Source organism: Tamandua tetradactyla, chromosome 5 (assembly GCF_023851605.1).
Source record: "Tamandua tetradactyla isolate mTamTet1 chromosome 5, mTamTet1.pri, whole genome shotgun sequence".
In the NCBI taxonomy this organism is placed as follows: domain Eukaryota; kingdom Metazoa; phylum Chordata; class Mammalia; order Pilosa; family Myrmecophagidae; genus Tamandua; species Tamandua tetradactyla.
The window spans coordinates 141,564,397-141,583,615 of NC_135331.1; the positions used below are offsets into that span (position 1 = coordinate 141,564,397).

Below are 19,219 nucleotides of genomic sequence, written 5' to 3' on the forward strand. Positions count from 1 at the left end.
GGTTTAATAACACATTTTAATATAATTTCTTAAGCACTTTTTAATAAAATACAGATATATAATTATAATTATCAATGTATATGTCATTTAATATAATGATAAAAGGCTAATCTTTGAAGTGATATGGTAACTAATATTTACAGTAAAAACCTAAGCGTTTGTATAATGTTACTAAATTTTATGAAAAAAAGATTAATACAAATTCTACTTGTATTTTGGTGTCATCTCAAATTACCAACAGCAAAAAGGAAAACGCTCTTCTTATTAATACATATGGATTTAGATCATTATTTTCCATGACATCTCAGGACGCAAAACTCTTTTGTTTTCTTTGAAATGCACCAAAAACTAAGGCTCGGGTGTACTCATGAGGTCTCTTCTCAATCTCAAAACCTTTTTCTGAATCTTTGTCAAGCCATTAATACCATATACAAATATCTCATCTAGATCTACCTATTGCAAATATTTCATGTCCCTTCATGCCAATCTTAAAATCCAATGCTCATCTGATGAATTGTTACAGAATCCAGGAGGAAATTTGTCATGATCTATAAACATGAGTCACATCCATTGCAAATTCTGTTCAAACAATATAGTCTCCAAAATATCTAACAATGATGCTGTACTAAAGGAAAGAAGCAAATCAGGAATTATACGATTTCCCCATCCAAGCTAGGGATGAGTTCAATCAATTCTGCTCAGCAATAAAAGGAAATCATATCCTTTTAACCTGGCAAATACATGAAATATAATGAGCCAGTGGCAGACATACCTATCTCAGCTTCTCAACAGATGTATGGCAGTGCTCCTCAGCCTGCATTCTTAGGCTTTTCTATTCATCTCATAATATACCATTAAAGTCATTTGTCTTGAAAGCCACGCCATGTACATCTTATTTTAGGGATTTTTAAAAAGTGAAGGCTGTTTTCAGTTCTCCCATTTCAAGGTTAGAAATGTTGTTGAGGTTAAAAGGTTTATAGCTTCTCTATCATAATTAGTATCTTCGTCCTCAGTCCTCCCAGACGGCCTTAGAGTAATGGGGTCTGGCCTCTGCACTACAACCCCCAAAAGACAGATTCCTGGAGAGAACCCCCTGAAATTCCTTCAGCGTTATTTAACACCATAAAGGCCCAGGATCTATCTGTTTGGAGAAAGATGTAGACAGAGGGACAAGGTTAAGGAAAGTGGATACTTCAAGCTGTAGGAGTTGCGAGACGTGATTCAGGAACATACATGCGTTTTTCTCTGCTTATAGACCATGGGTCAGGAATCGCAAAGCAAGATGGAAAAAATCTTACTGCGAAAGTTTGTTTATATAGTCTGAAAAGCCAAACTATTCAAAAACCTAAGCGATAACTGACAATATTATTCCTCTTTAAAAAGATAGAATCAAATCGTTTGAGATTGATTTATTTTCTTTTTTGTCATTTTGCTCGTGTCATATATACCTTCCCTTGTGAAAACCGGAATTTTAAAATGTTTATAGAACATTTTTTAATGGTCAGGTTGATAAACTAAATAAAATGAGCAAAAAATCAAAATACTAGAAATTTATTCTCTGCAGATAAAGAAGCACCGCATATGCCCAATGGAAATTGAGAAAATAAAACAAGCCTCTCCTCTGCTTGCCTAAAGAAAAATAAGAAAGTTATGGTTATGAATTTTTATAGATCCAAGGCCATATAATATCTTTGGTAAATAAGAACAAGCATGAACACAAATCTAATCCTTCATTATTATAAATTCCTCAGAACTAGTACTAGGACTTTGAGTGGCCTACACAATTAAGGTTTTCACACATACTGTGTCCTGTAAAAAAATATAACAGAAATCAAAAGACTATGCTAGTTACTGCTGGTTATTCACACTCAAGAATGAAACTGTTTAGAGTACTTTTCTGAAAAATTAAGTTATACATCTTAATCTTGTTGGAGTCAATTTTTAAATTTACCATTTGGATTTCAGATGATCTGACAACATTGGCTAAACATACTACATTTATGCCAAGTCTGTGTAATTGGATGAATAAGGGGAAAAAGGGGAAGGTGTGGTTTTGTAGGCTGCAAAACTCCACATGCTATGTATATACAGTATCCATATATTTCATAGATAATTACAATCTCACCATGAGAAAGTAAAAAACCCAGTGAGCCTTCATTTTCTATTATATGTACATTTTACAAGCTACAGATAGTTTCTTTCCATACTGCTTTAAAAAAAAGAAAGAAAGAAGAAAGGAAATACATTAGACAAATTCAAATGTAGTTTAACTTAAAGGTTGCATCACACCATATGTGCAGATACTTGAGATGATGACAGAGTTAAGCTTCCTAGGGTCCTAGAGTCAAAGAAATTCTGCTGACCCCCACTGCTAAGCAAGTGCACTCCTTCCACAGGGGGCAACATCTGCCGATCGGTCATGGTCCCACTCGGTGAGGACCCCAAGAAACTTCCTTGGGAAGAAACAATTTTCTCAGGACTAGCAGCCAGTTTGGGGGATGTAGAGAAGTTATATCCATACAAGGCACAGGGGCTGTGTAACCTGAACGTGTTATAGGAACCCTGATGGGTCTGGTTAGTAGCAAAGGCATTGCTGGATGGTGAAGGCATGATATACTGGAGCTGGGGCGACATTCCTGAAATCTGCATGGACAAGCTGGTCTGTGGGCAACTGAAGGTGTCACCATCACTGCTGCCCATGGACATGTTCACGGAAGTGCTGCTGTTCACGCCCACATAAGAGGGAGTCCTGGGTGGGGCAAAGGTATCGCTGGTCTGGTTTGTGAGCCTGTTGTACGTCTCGGCCAAGGATGTGCTGTATCGGTTGAGGGTGAGGCCCGAGCGAGCACAGGCAGAGTAGTCAGCTGGAGCCAGACTACACAGCTGGCTGGTGTTGGGCCCCAGGTGGAAGGCAGGAGAGGAGCAAGGAGAGCCAGACAAAAGATGAGGATGGGTGGCAGGGACGCCATTCCCAGAACCTTGGAGTAAGGTGGAGGAACCTGCATTTCCTACAAAAAAAAAGTTGAAATGTAAAGAGCAACAACTCTACAACCATCTTTTTCCTTGCTAGTTTTTTCCCAAGATGAGCTAGACACGGCTTTTTACAATGGGAATCTATAAAGATGTAAAGGAGATGGTCTTAACGCTCAAAGAATTTATAATTTCATTGAATTCAGAATGAAATAATTTAAACACAGATCCTTTTAGTATTTTAAACAAATTATCTTACCATGGAATGATGTATTTTTTAATTGCAGAAGATATTAGGACACTACCACATAGAATTTTCACATTTTCTCCCTTGATTAGCTTTCTCATTTACTGTATTAAATATTACAAATACTGACTTTATCAGAATTTCATCTTACTCTGTATCTAGTTCCAAAATTGTAACCATTATGTTTCTTCTATTACCTCTGGATTAGTATATTTTCTTGCAAAAAAACAAAGTAACTCAAAGGAAAGAGAAGAACTGACACATCCTGTCTCAAATGTATTGGGAACTTTCCATGGAAAGCTTATGTCTTAGCACATCTTGGCTATTGCAATAAAGCAATATTCTAACACCACAAACATCTCATTTCCAACCCAAATACAGGTTAGTGAATCCCATGCTAACATAAAAGCAGAGGTTCAGCAAACAGTCCTGTGAATCTTATAAGGGGAAGTCAACCCTGCCAATCAATAACAGTGATGGCTGCCAATTCGCCTCTCAGGATTTGCTGGCAGACTGATGTTTTCAAACATGACAGAACTTATGGGCAAGGGGGATTCCAAAGGACTGCACAGGTTGTAAAACCTTCATTGCTCGAGTGACAGTGTTTTAAATAGCCTCTCAAAAGAATTTAAAAGCCCAATCTAACCAGTGATGATTATCGAAAATCCAACATATCCAACATATTGAGTTCTCACTGGGAGAGCTGGGTAAGATGATAAGTAAAAAAAAAAAAAAAAAAGAAAAAGAAAATCAGGCTTAGGGTGAAAGTCCTACCTACTGAGTAGATGAGTGAGGAGTTTCCTTCCTTTCCTGTGCAGCAACCTCTGAGGAAACAAGAGCCCCAGACTTGCGGGAAATATTCAAATATGGGTCTACAGGATGGCTGACCTTATTATCAAAAATCTAACAGGAGAACCGTGCCTCGAAGCAATTCTCCTGAATGGAGAAAAGAAAGAGGCTGACAAGAAAGGATGAGCTGGAACCAGCATCAACAATTTCTTGTGAAGTGCACCTGGCACCAGAGCCCATTAGTCCACTAATTTTAATAAGAGATTCAAGGGTGAGGTAAAGGCCATGCAATATAAAAAACAGCAAAAAACACTCAAGATTTAACCTATGACCACAACAGCTTCTACTTCTTACTCAAATCCATACCACAGAGAAAAAAGATGGATTCCATAGCAGAAGGAGGCTGGTGATGATGACTTCTGCACTTTTCAGTGCCTGAGCTTTTAGCCAAGAACACGCTGTATATAGGACCCAGGAGAACTTAGTGATTTACCTTGTTTGGGGATTCCAGGGATATCTTCAAAAGTGAGAGTCCGCAGTGAGGGTCTCCAGAATGCGTACGACTCCACCAGAGCTTCCAAGCCCATTCTAAATGGAAGGGTTAGGATAGGGGTGGACAAAAGAAGTCTAGTTAGGCACAACTGGTACTTTATATTGTTTACCAGGAATAAGAATTTCAGAAAACAACATCGGTGTTGAGAGTCACCCCCACACTGGCAGGATAAGAGCTTGTCACAGGCAGAAAAAATGACCCAGAGATGGGCTACTGTTCTGTCATCACGAGCACAAGAGAATGAAAACCACCCAAGAGGCCCTGTTTACATTCTCAGAAAACCAGGCCAACCTTGGCCAAAGGGAGCCGAGATGAACAGTGTGCACTCTGGATGCTGTGAGTCTAAGGGTCTGCTCTGGTCTGGAATGCAACTGCTCCCCGTCTTATGTTTCTTTCTCTAGTGTGGAAGGCTTTGCCACAAAAGCATGTCCCTATGAAGCCATCTCTTTTCTTGCCCCATCATTTGCTGACTTAGCATTCAGCCTAGAGGAGCACTCATCCAAAGAAAGCCCATCTCACTCAGGGGCACAATCTCTACCACATCCACTGCTGCCAAGCTGGGCTCTCCCTCCAGCAACATGAGGCCCAGAAGAGGGCAGCACTGACTTCTCAGGCCACTGTGGGAAACCAATGAGAAGATGATCTCACAGGGTCTATACAGTATACAGATCTATGATTAATACTGAGAATTGTTTTAAGGCCCCTACATACACTTGATGAATGGATACTTAAAGAGACACATAAGTCTGCTATGGACTATTTACATGATATATGTATTTTTAAAACTGTGGCATAAAGGGCAACTACTCCACGATGGTTTTATCTACCTAAATTACCTCCTGCCATGAGTGATTCACAACCTTCTCCTCTTCTAGGTTTTGGGAATGAGCCCTTCACTCGAATAGTCCACTCCCTAAACAGCCACACCTGAGACTTCACTGCTCCTTCCCCAACTCCCTTAGCCCTAAGCAATTTTAATCTAGATATGATTGTGCTTCCCATCAAACAGATAGCTCCCGTGTAGGAAATCCCTGCCTCCTAGGGTATCAAATAATACTTAGTTATCTCTTGTGATTGTTAGTCATGCTGTGCTATCTTTAATAGCACAGAGCCAAGGTGAAACCTTCTCTGGATTCCCTGCATCCCCAAGTCAGAATGAACCATGAACTATGACTTAAAGAAACCACCCCAAAGAGCCATACTGACAACCCAACATGGTGAAAGCTCTCTAAACATCTGAGAAAAGTGATTTCTGCAGCTACACCCATCTCACACTATTTGTCCTTCTGTTCCAAGGTTTTACACATGGAACTCTTTCCATTAACATTTTGATTTCTATGACTCTGTGAGGAGCTATAATACCATCTTGATGATAGGAGACACCTGTGTGTATGGATGGGTGCCATGTGTGCCTGCTCATCCTCGCAGACAGGACCCTATCTTCACCTAAATGCACACAGGGGCCTGACTCCTCTTTTCAGTCACAGGTGGAGAGGGCGCTTTAGGAGCACTTCAACAAGATGTCACCAGCCCCATAAGGTGCTCATACTGGGCTGCCAAAGGGAAGAAGAGGGAACAGGCAGAACAATACGTCCTTTACCTGGCTGCACTGAGAACCCAGGGCAGAATCTGGCTTTGAAGGTTAAATTAATGTGCAACAAATAAATTATAAAAGCACTGGACTGGGGTTCAGGAGAACTGGGCTGTGATTGCAGCTCACTATAATTCTTTGTGTGGCCTGACGTAAACTTCTTAATCTTCCTGGACTTCAGGTTCCCATAAAGTGAAGATTAAACACAAAATTCCTGAACCTTCTCCCAGCTCTAAGTTTGTTTGATACTAGGTGATTTTTCCCAAATTAGACATTGCATATGTGGTCAGACTATGAGCCAAACCAAAGATTGCTCTTTTCAGTAAAATTTTCTGTATGTTAAGATATTGATTCCTGGGCAGTGTGGCCTGATCAGCTCCATCATCCCATGTGGCCTGCAGGTTGTATTTAATACTAAACTAATGAATGCTGGGTGCTGTTTAGCTGATCACTGTACACTTAGTTTAAATTAATTCTAAATTTTTATGACCTTCTAGGGGGAAAGAAAAGCTTTAGATGCTAAAGAATGTGAGGATGCAGTTTTATGTAAAATGCTTTTATTACCACATAGATGAGCTTTAATAATTGTAGTTTTATATTTTAGTGATATCAAAGTGTTCATGGGGTAGTTTGAAGGGAGTTTAATAAGAATATTTAATGAACATGCCCTAGACTTGGATTTATTAAGTAGAGAGATGGGCATTACCATGTTATTCGCCTTAGCAGTGTAACCTTCATTTTACTTCAAATATAAATCCATAGACCAAACTCTTAGGGAGAAGTTATTGGTCATCACAAACATATAACTCTGAGTTTTAAAGTGGTCCTCTGAAGGTGACATATCTACAAGTGATCTGATTAGGAGCCACTGATATTTCTCCTGAGGTTGCTGTTTCACACTGCAGGTTCCAGAAAGGATTTCTGATATTTTGCAGGAAACAGTTATAAAATATTTATTAGCTGAATCTGGACTTTTTAAAAAAATGCCTTCATTTTCTCTAGTAATGGAGACTTTTCCCATCTAGTTAAAGGAAAGATAAAAGGCACCTCCTGCAGGAGTGCAGCCAAGGTGATAATTTATACAAGATGCCTTTGAACAATTTCCACATTTTATCACCACCCTAATTTATGCTATCAAATGGCCAAGTTTATTTAGTAAAATGGTTATGTTTTTCCTGAAGTATTTAAAGAGAAGAAATTTTTGTACCTTCCTGAGTAAAAAGTTTTATAGGGTCAAACCTGAGGCCTAACTGAAGAATGAAACTATTCTCAGCACATAAATTCTCTTTCACTTAGCAAATGTCTTGCAGCAGAGCTTTTAAGGGCTGAAGCTACTGATTCCCATAAAATAGGCTGTGGAGCCATAAATAGCTAGAAAGGAATAATTTTTAATTAAAGCAAATTGTTTTATACATTTTAAACAATGAGAGAGCCATGTTTATTTCTTGTCCTGCTTAAATTCATTTATTTCACATATAGGGAAAAATTAAAATTGTCTGTTTTAAAAATCAGTCACAACAGAACAACACAATAGAATTCCTAATAAAGGAATATATTGAACCCTCTTCCATGGCTTATTTTCCTATCAACATATGAAAAAAATATTACTCCAAAAACCAATGCAAACTCCACCAAGTCTTACATACAGCATAGGTTCTTTTTACATTAAGGGAAATAATAGATAAGTTAGAAATGTTGAAAGCTGACCAAATTCTGTCCTCTCCATAGAAGTGTCTTTTGCATTTATCAGTGGAAAATGTTGAAGACAGTATTTTTAAAAAAACAAACAGAAATATTGATTTATAGATATCTAGCATTCCAAAATGCATACCTAATGGCTTATACATAATAAGCAGGAAAAATAAATAATATTAATGAAGAAAGAAGAGAAATTATTCATTTCACTTGTGAGAAGTTATATGTAGTCTCAATATGCTTTTCCTGTACTAAGATATCATTTAAACATTTGGACCAAAATTGAAATTTTAAATTTTAACAGAAATTAAAAAGTGTTAAGCCATAATTCATTATTTTATGTATGCCATTAAAAGTTTTAGAGTCAGGGAAAAAATAGTAGCAACCACCATGGATACCATGTCTACATATTCCTGAAACTACCACAGGGAATATTCATATCAAACCTAGCCTTTTGACCTCACCATACAAAGCAGCAGTCCTCATTACTTATTTTCACCAATACCACTGATCTTTTTTTCACTAAACAAATTTAAATAATCAGATATCTTTTCATTATACTGAAAATTTTCATTATATAATTTCATTATATCTAAAATTGTTCCTGAAAACTTTTCATCTTGCTTCTACTTGTAGAAGTTTTGCTCACTATTATGATCTACCCAAAACATGCCTTTAAAATATTGTTTGATTTATTGGTTCAAAAATTAACTTAAAGTAATGCAGGACTCTTAAATGGATAAGTACTACTCTGTTTAAACTGAAACTACAAGATGAATCCATCAAAGCATTTGTCAAGGTTAAAAAGGAGTCATCTCAAAGGTTTCCATCAGCCACCTCACTAGTGACCATCTCAGGTTATTAAATTATGGTTCAATTTACACTCGAATTTCAAAAACTCCTCTGAGAAGTCAGGTTAATCAGGACGTAATACAATACAACATGCAATGATGCAAAGTTTTCCTTCACATTGAAGCAGATATCTAAAAAGACAGAATAATTTGAACACAGCAGACAACTTTTTTTGTATAGGAGTACTGCAAACTTTGTTACAGTTTGAAGAAGTTCAACGAAAAGCTCTGCTATTGGTCAGTTCTTGTGGGAGATAAAACCAAATCTCTACAAGCACTTGACTGTATTCCGAGAAAAGGATCTCTGTCTACACCTTTCTTGCCAAATTAGCTGGCTGAAAAACCTAAAAATCTGACTACTGTATGGTTTTCTCTCTAAAATTTCAAGTGAAAATGTCTCAAAAATGATATTTGGTGTTTTTTACTTCATATAGATATAGCCTACTAAAATCAGATTTTCAAGGAGTATTAGAATAAATTTCTGGAGTAAAATAATAAGAATTGCTCAAATGCTTCTTTTTAAAATAAGAAAAGCCAAGACCTGCCTCTGGAGAACATTAGTCTATTTGGAGAACTATTTGGAGAACGTTTGTCTATTATTAACTGCTATTACCATGAACGGTTCTTTTAGAAAATATTGCACCGAACAGTATTGGAATAGAACTATATCAATAAATTCAAAAACTCCTGTCACACAGACTGGCTGATCTGCTTTTTGATAAAAGTAATAAAGTGGAATTCATTACTGTAGCTCTCCCACTTAGTACGAACACCGTAAAACAAGACACAGAAAAAATAAACAAGTGTGGCTGTCAGAGGAGCCAAGACAAATTTGGAAACTAAAGAATATCAGCTCTCTTGGCAATGAGGAGTAATTTCATGTTCTAGTTGGAAGTCTGAGGGAACAAGGGACACTATCACATTGCAGAGACGGAATCAATACATAGTTGTGACATCCCTATATAAAATCTAAACACATAGCAGATGCAGAGAGGGTACTGATTTGGGATTGTTAGGCCATGGGCCTCGTACAGGCAGGGTTCTCCGAGAGGCCCTCAGAAAGAGTAAGCAATTGATGTATACTCTGACAGCCTCCATCTTTGGAGAACACCACATAGGAAAGTTTACCTTAGGAAAGGTGAACCATTACACCAAAAAGTAAGTTGTTTTCAAAGGTCAGTAGTGTTAACACGTTTAGATTCTCATCAGAAATTATTTCAAAACTATGATCAGTAAATTTAACTGTTTACTTTGTAATAGAAAATTCTATTCTAAGATATCAAATGTATTTTGATATTAAATATTATTTATTTAATATCAAATGTATTTATTATGACCAGGATGCTCTATACTAAGACTTGCCTGTTTCGCCCGGAGTCTCGAAAGCCTTTGGCAAATGGATTCCTATCGATCTTCAGGCGAGTAATCTGCAGAACAGAAAAATTACATCAGATCTCAATATAAATGCCAAATGAGATTATTAAAGAGACAACTCATTGCAGAAATACAAACTACTCAAGAATTAATTTTGGGGGGATTCTATTGCCTTCTTCTTCTTCTCCATCCATCAGATTTCTAACATCCTAGAAGGAAAGCTAAAAGAGAATTTCAGAATCATCTAATAAATTAATCTGCTATGACTAAGACACCCCCACCTCCACCCCTGCTCAATCTCTATAAAAAGATTAAACTTTATTTTGCTTTAATCTTGCTAAAGGAGGAGATACTGAGTCTTCTGTCGATAATATGTCCAATGTTAGACAATCCTCTCTGAACTGAGTTTCTTCTTTAACAGGTTTAATCCTACTTCTCTTGCAATAGTGGCAATTGGGAAAAGCTCATAACTTCTATTTAACAGCTGTTTATATGCTCAAATGAAAGACTTCCACTCAGCCTTCTCTTTTTCAGAATTAGGCAATGTACACTCCTTTCATTTTCTGCCTCTCCATATACGTCTATGTCCTTCCTTTAATCATCTTTGTGGCTCTCCTCTGAAAGTTTTATCCTTTCCTGTTGTATCTGTGGAGTCCAGTCTTGGCCAGAGCACTACAATGAATGTCTAACCAGAGGAAACCATTACTTGAAGATTCTAACTATATTAAATTTTACACATGTAGTGAAATATGTAACATTTTAATTTTAGTTGCAATGCTAACTTCTGGACTCATAATCAGCTTCTTGACAGGTGGACCCAAAATTTGGGGAGCAAATTTTTACAAATGGCTTAATGGTTTATATAACTAGATATACCATATTGAATTTGACACAAATAAACACACAATGTCTGTTTCCTATCAGATCTCCACTTTGGCCAGTAGAATTTACGGTCTATATTCTAAGAAGCCTGCCTTAGTTCCTTGGCTTAATGAAATCTACATTCTTCTGACTACACCACCTTGGCTAAGGATGAAAACCATTGGATGACACTAATGCAAAGAGAGGCATCTTAGATAAAATCATCTGCACTCTCCCCATATTGTCCTGTGCATGTGCTCAGCCATCCTCTAAGTAGCTGTACAACATCTAAGACATATGCGCCCTGTATAACATTTTCTTAGTATGTGGGTAAAACTACAGTATAATTAATTCACTGTATCTGCCACTGTCATTGAAAAAATTCTTCCTTGCAGACTATTATAGTTAAATTCTCTGTTCATTTTCAAATATTTTAAAAATATTTTAAAAGAGTACATATTTATATAATGGTCCCTTGTCTAAGCAGAGATATAACCTGGTCATTATTATTACTTTTAGTTGCTAACATCACATTTATTACGTACATACTATGTTTGCTGTTTTCTGAGATCTTACACACACTTACTAATCAGTAGAAATGGGCTAGGACACCATGCTGCCAACTGCTAGATGAGGCTACCTACCAATTTCCCCTAAGTTATTAAAAATAGTAGCTGGTAAGTTAAAGTACTAACATGAATGCATTTTATCATTACCAATCTCCCTGTTGCTAATTTTTCCACCCTCTTAATCGACTTGTCAATATTTGCTAGTTGGTGAGTTAGTAACCAGCATCTACCAAAAGCCCAATGCATTTAGTTGATGGTAGCACAAAGGCTAGCAGAAACACACAGGTAACACAATTTGTTTGCATGTGCACATGTACAAAAAAAAAAAAAACAGGAGAAAGAGAAAAAAACAATTGGGGCTGTTAACAAGGCACTAAATGTCTCTGTTCTCTTCTCCTCATGGATTAATTTTTTTTCCTAAAACAAAAAAAATCATTTTCTGCCCCTTGTTTATTTTGAGAAAATCTTCTTAATTATCTGTAAGCCTTCAAAGGGTTACATTTCATATTCCTTTCTTACTCTTTCTTTTTATACCCTAAAAGCTTACATAAAAGGGCAGTGATGTGAGCGTGAGGAAGCACAGCAGATGAGAGCCAATGAGTCTCAGCTCTAATAGAGACCACAAAGGATGGATTCCAAATCTCCTAAAAAGTGTTAAAACAACAGAAACCACATGGAAAGATTATAAAACCTTAAATTCTTAATTGAGATATCTATAAATGTAAAGAGAAGTGAACACTGGAAATAATCCTGCCGACAACCAAAATGATTAAAATTTTTAAAATGCCATAGACCACAGCAGCCTCAATTAATGTAGCTACTTCTTATACAACTTGGCCTGGACTGCATGCATTAAATAATTGCCTCTGATTAAATTCTCCATCTCACTGACACATGTAGACCCTGTCTTAAAGAACTATATATATTAAAGAAATACATGTGTATATATTCTTCTGTAGAAAAAAAATATTTCCCTTCTCAAATCATTTCTAATTTTATGAAAAACTACTCTACAACTGATGATCTTTCCGACAAATGCATGTATATCACTCTCTATGACAAATAAAGCATATCTTGAAAGAAGTAGCCCTTTTTGGATACATGTCCTATAATGACTATACAGGAAAAATGGTTCTGAAATATTTCTGATAATACATGGACTATAGTTTTAAAATTAATTGAGCTGCTAAATCCCATACCCTGAAATACAATTCATTTTTCATATTTTACATTTTTATTTTCAAGGCAATAAATATGGTTTTTAATTTCAGTTTTTATATCATGATTCAGTATCTCAAAATGAGAAATAAACTAATACTGTCACTTGCAAGACACACTCTCATTTAAAGAAGTCTTCACTGTAGTAGCCTTACTTGGAGGGAAGCATGGGTAAATAAATAATTGTAATTACAACACATATTCCTTAGACTTCGTATGTAGCAAATGCCTCATAATAATTCACAGCATTTAGATACAGTGAAGAGAATAGATCTCTTTCTCTTTAAAACTGAAATGAAAAATATAGAAAGATACCAATTCTGAGAACATTACCTGCTGATTTTGATAGGCAGTGACAGTTGTAAAGACAGTTTCTGGGAAAGAGAATGCCTTCACTCCCTCCCCAGATGGCACAGGCTTGATGGGAGAAAGATCATCTCCACAGTCTTTACGGATGACATGGACTCGTGGTTGGTATTTGTGCATAGAATGGAGAATTATCTATATCAAGAAAAGAAAATTCATACTTATCAGGAACCTCGACTTAATCTTGACACCATGACTAAATATTTAATATGTAAAGTAAATTTTGGTCAGGAATGAAAACTTCCAAGGATGTAGAAGTGCTAATTTAAGAAAACATATCAAAATAGCAGAGAGAGAGAGGGCTAGTAAGTTATTTGCAAAATGCGCATAAACATACAGAATCAAAAGGAAATAAGTATTTTGGTGAGGGCGGGCCGCGGTGGCTCAGCGGGCAAAGTGCTTGCCTGCTATGCCGGAGGACCTCGGTTCGATTCCCGGCCCCAGCCCATGTAACAAAAACGGAGAAACAGAATACAATAAAACAAGAAAATGTTTAAAAATGTTTCCCTTTCTTCCTTCCTTCCTTCCTTCTCTCTGTCTTTCCTTTAAAAAAAAAAAAAAAAAAAAAAAGGAAATAAGTATTTTGGTGAAACCTGAGGTAAATTCACGAGAATTTAACATCAAGTTTTTGTCGCTGAAAGTACGATAATAAATTTATAAATGTCTTATTTATCATTAGTAGAATAGAACAGAAAGTTCAATCCAATAAAATTAAAAAGTGAGATTGAAATGATTATTTAAATTGCACTACACCCATCTCCTAAAAACAAGTACTTCCACACAACGTTTTCTTCAGAGGGCATTTTCTCCTCGATCAATGACTACTATATGCCCATTCAAGGGAAAAGGCAATTTTAAAGGTACCCCACGTTCTACCGTAAGAGTCTGAGTAGGTTTATTTGGCTCTCAAAGTCTCTGATTTGCCTGGGGAACTCAGTGTCATCAACTCCATCACAAGGCTGAAATTCAGATACTTAGGGACAGAAAAGCTGGCATGCTCAAATTCTGCTGGGGGAATCTGACAATAGGTTCAACTAAACCTTCTCAATTATTTCACTTCTGAGAATTTATCCTAGTAAAATATTCCAAATTCAGAAAAGCTATTCATATGCTAAGATATGCATCTCAAAATAATTTATAATAGTGGAAAAACTATAAACCGTTTATATGTCCAACATTAGCAAGCCCGTAAGCTGAGTAAAAATACATCCACACAACAGGATAATGCATTATTCAGTCATTACTAATGCTGTTTAGGAAAATTTTAACAACGGTGAATGTAACTTTTTAAATGTTAAATGACAAAAACAGAATCCAAATTGTATATAAGTGTATCACAAACTACATAAAAACAGAGTAAAAAGGGTTCAAACAAAGATATGAATAGTGGTCATCTTTGGGTAATGGGATTGTGCACATGTTTTTCCTTCTTTATATGTTCTGTGCTTTCAAAACTGAGTGAGTGGAGTAAAGAAATAGCCTTACTTAATGGAATTTTCTGTTTGCTGCTGAGATTCCATATTTAGGCATTTATTCATGAGTTTATTAAAAAAGAATATCTTTCTGGAGCTACAAGGCTTGATTTCAGGTTTCTGGGTATTGTGAGTTTGGAGAGAATGCCCTTAAATAAGAGACCTGGAAAAACACAGTAGGAGAACCATCTCACATTTTTCAAGATGTGGGCAGTTTAATAAGTCAAATCCTTTAGTCAGCTCAAATACAGATAGGACTATACCTGGAGAGTGTCTTTAGTGTCCCAAGAGGATGTCTTTACCCTTTGGTAGTTACTAGCAGTGTGGTCAGTTCTTTCCTAACCCTAAAGTTTTTCTTTCTACCAGTGAACGAAATGCCTGTATAGCAGATCTCATGATTGCGCCCATCAAACATGCTTGCTGAAGAGTCAGCATGAGTGTGGGAGAAGGGACAAGAGCAGATAATATCCCTCATCATCACATGAACAAAAACACAAACATGAAACCTCTGGTAAATTTCCTTTCCAGATCTAGAAAAAAGAGACAACATTTCAATAACCCAGTAGGGGCTCAGAAAATCAAGTTTAAGGATTGCAAGCACAAAATGTTTAAGTAAAATAATAAAATAAAATGAAATAGAAGATGGAGTGCACTGCTTGTAGTAAAGATAAGTAAATGTTTTGTGAAACTTTTTGTTATCAAGAACTGCGTGTGTATGTACATTTCATCATAACATAAATTGTATCTTGCCCTGAGTCAGTTCAATACCTTTGAAAAACTCAGGAAGCAAGAATTAATTCTAATGATTCTAATGATCAGCATATCCTAGACAGATTTTTGCTGGATATGGAATGTTTTTTATTTTCTTTTCCTCAGTATATTATATGAGTGATATGTCCACTAATCCACATTTAAAAGATACAAATCTAAGTTCCTTGGAAGCCCCATTTCTCAGCAGGGTTGAAAGGGCTTTGGGGGAATATTTGGACTTGGTAGGTTTTTTTTTTCAGAGCCATGTTGCGGAAGGAAACGTGATGGGAGAGACTGGGGTCTGTGCCCTGACCTCCAACTAGAGCAGCTCCTTTTTCCTGCTTCATATTTGACATTTTAAAGACTGAAAACAACTGACATATTAACACTCCCAATTTAGATAAAAAGAAGGCAAGAGAGTTGTGAATCCTCAGGGCCAGCGCTGAAAGCAGGTCCCCTATTAGGGCTCCTCATTCTAGTTAGGCGTGTTTACTTACTGAATTTATGCTGTGTGGGCAACAGCACCACTGTGCCAGTCCCCATGCATAAAACAAAGAGATGGTTCCCAACTCGTGGGGATAGGTCACTAAGCCCCAACTGACGTTTCAAACACCATCTGACTGTGATATAATTGTCCTGGTCCTTTTCCCTCAAATCACTAATCATGATGTTTTTACCCTAACATACTCATCATACCCTAAAATGAAACATCAAATGAACAATTACATAGTAACAACTGTTAATGTTAACTCTATTTTCCCCCTCTTTCTTCATTTCCTAACTAATCTCTCTCTTTAGAAAACTGATAAACCCTTGATGTCTTTAGGGAGAAGAAGAGAGGTTATGATATTTATTCTTTCCCTTTTCCCAGCTGAGAAGTAAAATGCTAGTGGTAAGGAAGTAAAACTGAGCAAAATAAAGTAATTTATAGAATCCCAGGGATATTTAACATACCTTTTAGAAACAAACCTCAGAGCAGAACAAAACTTAGGGAAAAGCTGCTTACCTTAAACAAAAACAAAACAAAAAAGTGTGTGGCTAATTCTACAAGATTGGAAGGAACCGATTAAAAAGGAAGGAGAGAAAAGCTTATTTGGGTTTCTGTTTACTAGTCAATGAAAAGTAAGATCTGGTTTTATGAAATCTTGGTTCTCCCAAGCAGATTTCCCCATTTATTATATACATTTGAATTTTATTCATTTGTTTTTATCCTTACCTCATTTCAGAAATCATTCAAGGTGGGGTATGTTGAGGTTTTATGCAGACATGGTTGACATATGCCTATGTTTGCATGTTAAAGGACAATTGCCAATAGTAATCTGAAGAGTGTTCAAGTAAAATATTCTCAGTGTTATCTAAAGGAATTTTAGTGAATCCCTTGGAATTTGGGGAGAATGTTAAATAAGCCTCAGTTCTTTAAAGGCAGTGGTAATGCCTTCTAATGAGCTACCAGATTTATTTATGGTAAGTTATCAATAATGTTTTGCTTATTTAATAGAACAAGTAGAACCCGGAGAACAACTAACCTTACAAACAAGGTGACCACAATGCTACTGCTCGCTGCCCAAATACAGATAATTTTATCTGAATGTTTTATGCTGTTTAAACAGAAGATTTTTTTTATTACCTCATAACAGTCACATGACCAATGTCCTTAAATACAGAGTGCCTTCCATATGCAAGTTGATACTTTAATGACACTAAATTTGAGTCAGAAGAAGCACCAGATTACTTATTTCTGTTCTGATGAGTCTAAAGTGTCTTTGGTTTGATAGATAGGCCAACTGTGTTCAGCCTCATGGAGTGGCTCAATAGTGAAACACTACCTGCTGAATTGAGAAATTCTCACGATGGCCTAAATGCCAGTGCTGCAAAAAGTCAAGCAAAGGACCAAGGAGGCAGTGAGAACAAAAACAAAAACAAACAAAGAATACCTAACTCCCTGCAGTTGGGTGAGACTAGACATGATATTTACTCTATATAGTACGGATCAGCCAGAGCCCTGGCTAACAGCTTCCATAGCAAGGTAGTCTTACTTTTTCTCATGCGTGATGCCATATATAAAGCACTCTTTATGGATACACGCTTTAAGGTTCATCAGTTCATTTGATTCACTCAAAATTTCTCTGATTACAATTTAACCCACGAGAAAATCAAGCCTTCAAGAGAGTAAGTTTTGCCCGTGAACACTGATGTGTTGTGCCTCTAAGCTAAATATAAATTCATTTCAGCAGGGAGATCTTGGCAACTTCCCATGTAACATCTTTCTTCCCCACCGAGTCACAAGAAGAGAAATGGGAAGAGGGTGAGGACTAGAACTAGGGTGGCTCTGTAAAATCAAATCCTTAACAGCTGGGAATGCAGGCCCTACCACAGCTCCTCCGGCTATGGCTGCCTGGTCATATATCTTTCCAAAGCAGTAGGCAAGAGTCCTGCTGAGGTTGAAGGTTTAAAGTGCACCACGATCTGTTAAATGGCCTCTGATTCTTCAGAGAAATCCTCATCTAAATGTTTCCCTCCAGATAGCAAATTCCAGGTGAATAGGGAAACAAATTTATTTTTAGATTTATCAATATGGACATTATGAAAAGGAAATATTCTTTCAAGCATGATAACCATAGAAGTAAGCAGGTTTGCACATGGGTAGCCCAAGCACCAGTCTTGGTTTGTAATAACATTCACAGCAATTAGGCATAAAGCTGGCTATGGGTGGTGGGACATTTCCACTCTGGATTTTCACCAGTATTCCTCTCTAAATTATTCCTGGTACTATTTTAAAGGCTGAAAAGCCACTTCAAAGAAAAAAAGAGGCATGTAATCTCAGGTCTCTTGGTTAGGATGAGAAGCAATGCTAGGTCCAGTCACAGACCTGTGACGATTTGATTCCTGAAATTACTTCGTGTTCATAAAAGTCCCAGATCTACATGGAGTTTTCAAGTCTCTGCATTGAACACTCGTACATCGTTAGCAAAGTAAATCTGGGAACTGAGAGAACAAAAAAAGTAGGAAAGCAATTTAGAAAGCAAATCAGAAAAATACCTCTCATTTTAAGTTGCAGCTTTATTAGAGATTAGTGTTACTTCTTTTGGAATTGGAGGTGGGGAGAGACAGCTTAACCATATGAGGGCAGAAGGTGAGTCTCTGTGAGGTCTATGCATGAAGAAGAGTGCTGCTGAATTAGGAAGTTCCACCAGAAAGGTACTACTGTCTTCTCAGACACTGAGTCGCAACTGATGGTAGAATCAGAATCTGGCCTCATTTTGGGGCATCAAATTGAGCAGACTCCTTCTTCTCAAAGCCTCCGCTGGCTGGGATAAAGTGGCATCTGTACTTTCTGAGACCTGGCAAGGTGATCATCTCTGTGCATGTGTTCTCTCCCCATTGAGGCTGCTAGCTCATCAAACACAGAGACCACAGTGTTGTATCTTTTAGTGTATTTCACGTCTTTAAAAATGTCCTTTAAACTAATAGGAATACTTGGATGGGTCACAGTGGCTTAGTGGCAGAGTTCTCACCTGCCATGCCAGATACCTAGGTTCAATTCCCAGAGCCAGCCCATGCCAAAAAAACAAAAAAGAAGACAGAATAGCTTTTCCTCCCTACTTTCTGCTCTCATATCAGCTAATCTCAGAAATACGTTTTTATCTCTTCCTCTCCACTCTCAAACTTAGTTCCCTTTATTAAAGTATTCCATCCTTCCACAACCTCAATGAAAATTTTCACCCATAGACAACACACTTCTCTAGATTTTTCCCATTTTCTGCTTTGTTCTACTGGTAGTGAAATATGATCATCAGTTAAGTTTTAAGAAATATAATTTCAGTTTGTAATCTAGTCTTTTGTGTTTTAAACAAATTGTTGTTTTAAATAAGGTCTAGTAAAATTGCAAATTTTATTTTATTTTACTTATTTA

The 19,219-nt window shown here is 36.9% G+C and overlaps 1 protein-coding gene across 1 annotated transcript in view; it reads right to left on the reverse strand.

The window, feature by feature from the left end:
* Positions 1 to 6: 6 nt before the first annotated feature.
* TBX18 (T-box transcription factor 18) overlaps positions 7 to 19,219 on the reverse strand; it is a 28,152-nt gene continuing 8,939 nt past the window's right edge. Inside the window, exons 5-8 of the mRNA XM_077159267.1 lie at positions 13,052 to 13,219; positions 10,059 to 10,123; positions 4,500 to 4,594; positions 7 to 3,008 (exon numbers count right to left, since the gene is read on the reverse strand). Of these exons, the coding sequence (XP_077015382.1) occupies positions 2,284 to 3,008; positions 4,500 to 4,594; positions 10,059 to 10,123; positions 13,052 to 13,219 (1,053 nt within the window). The 3' untranslated portion in view covers positions 7 to 2,283. The remainder of the gene's footprint in view (positions 3,009 to 4,499; positions 4,595 to 10,058; positions 10,124 to 13,051; positions 13,220 to 19,219) is intronic.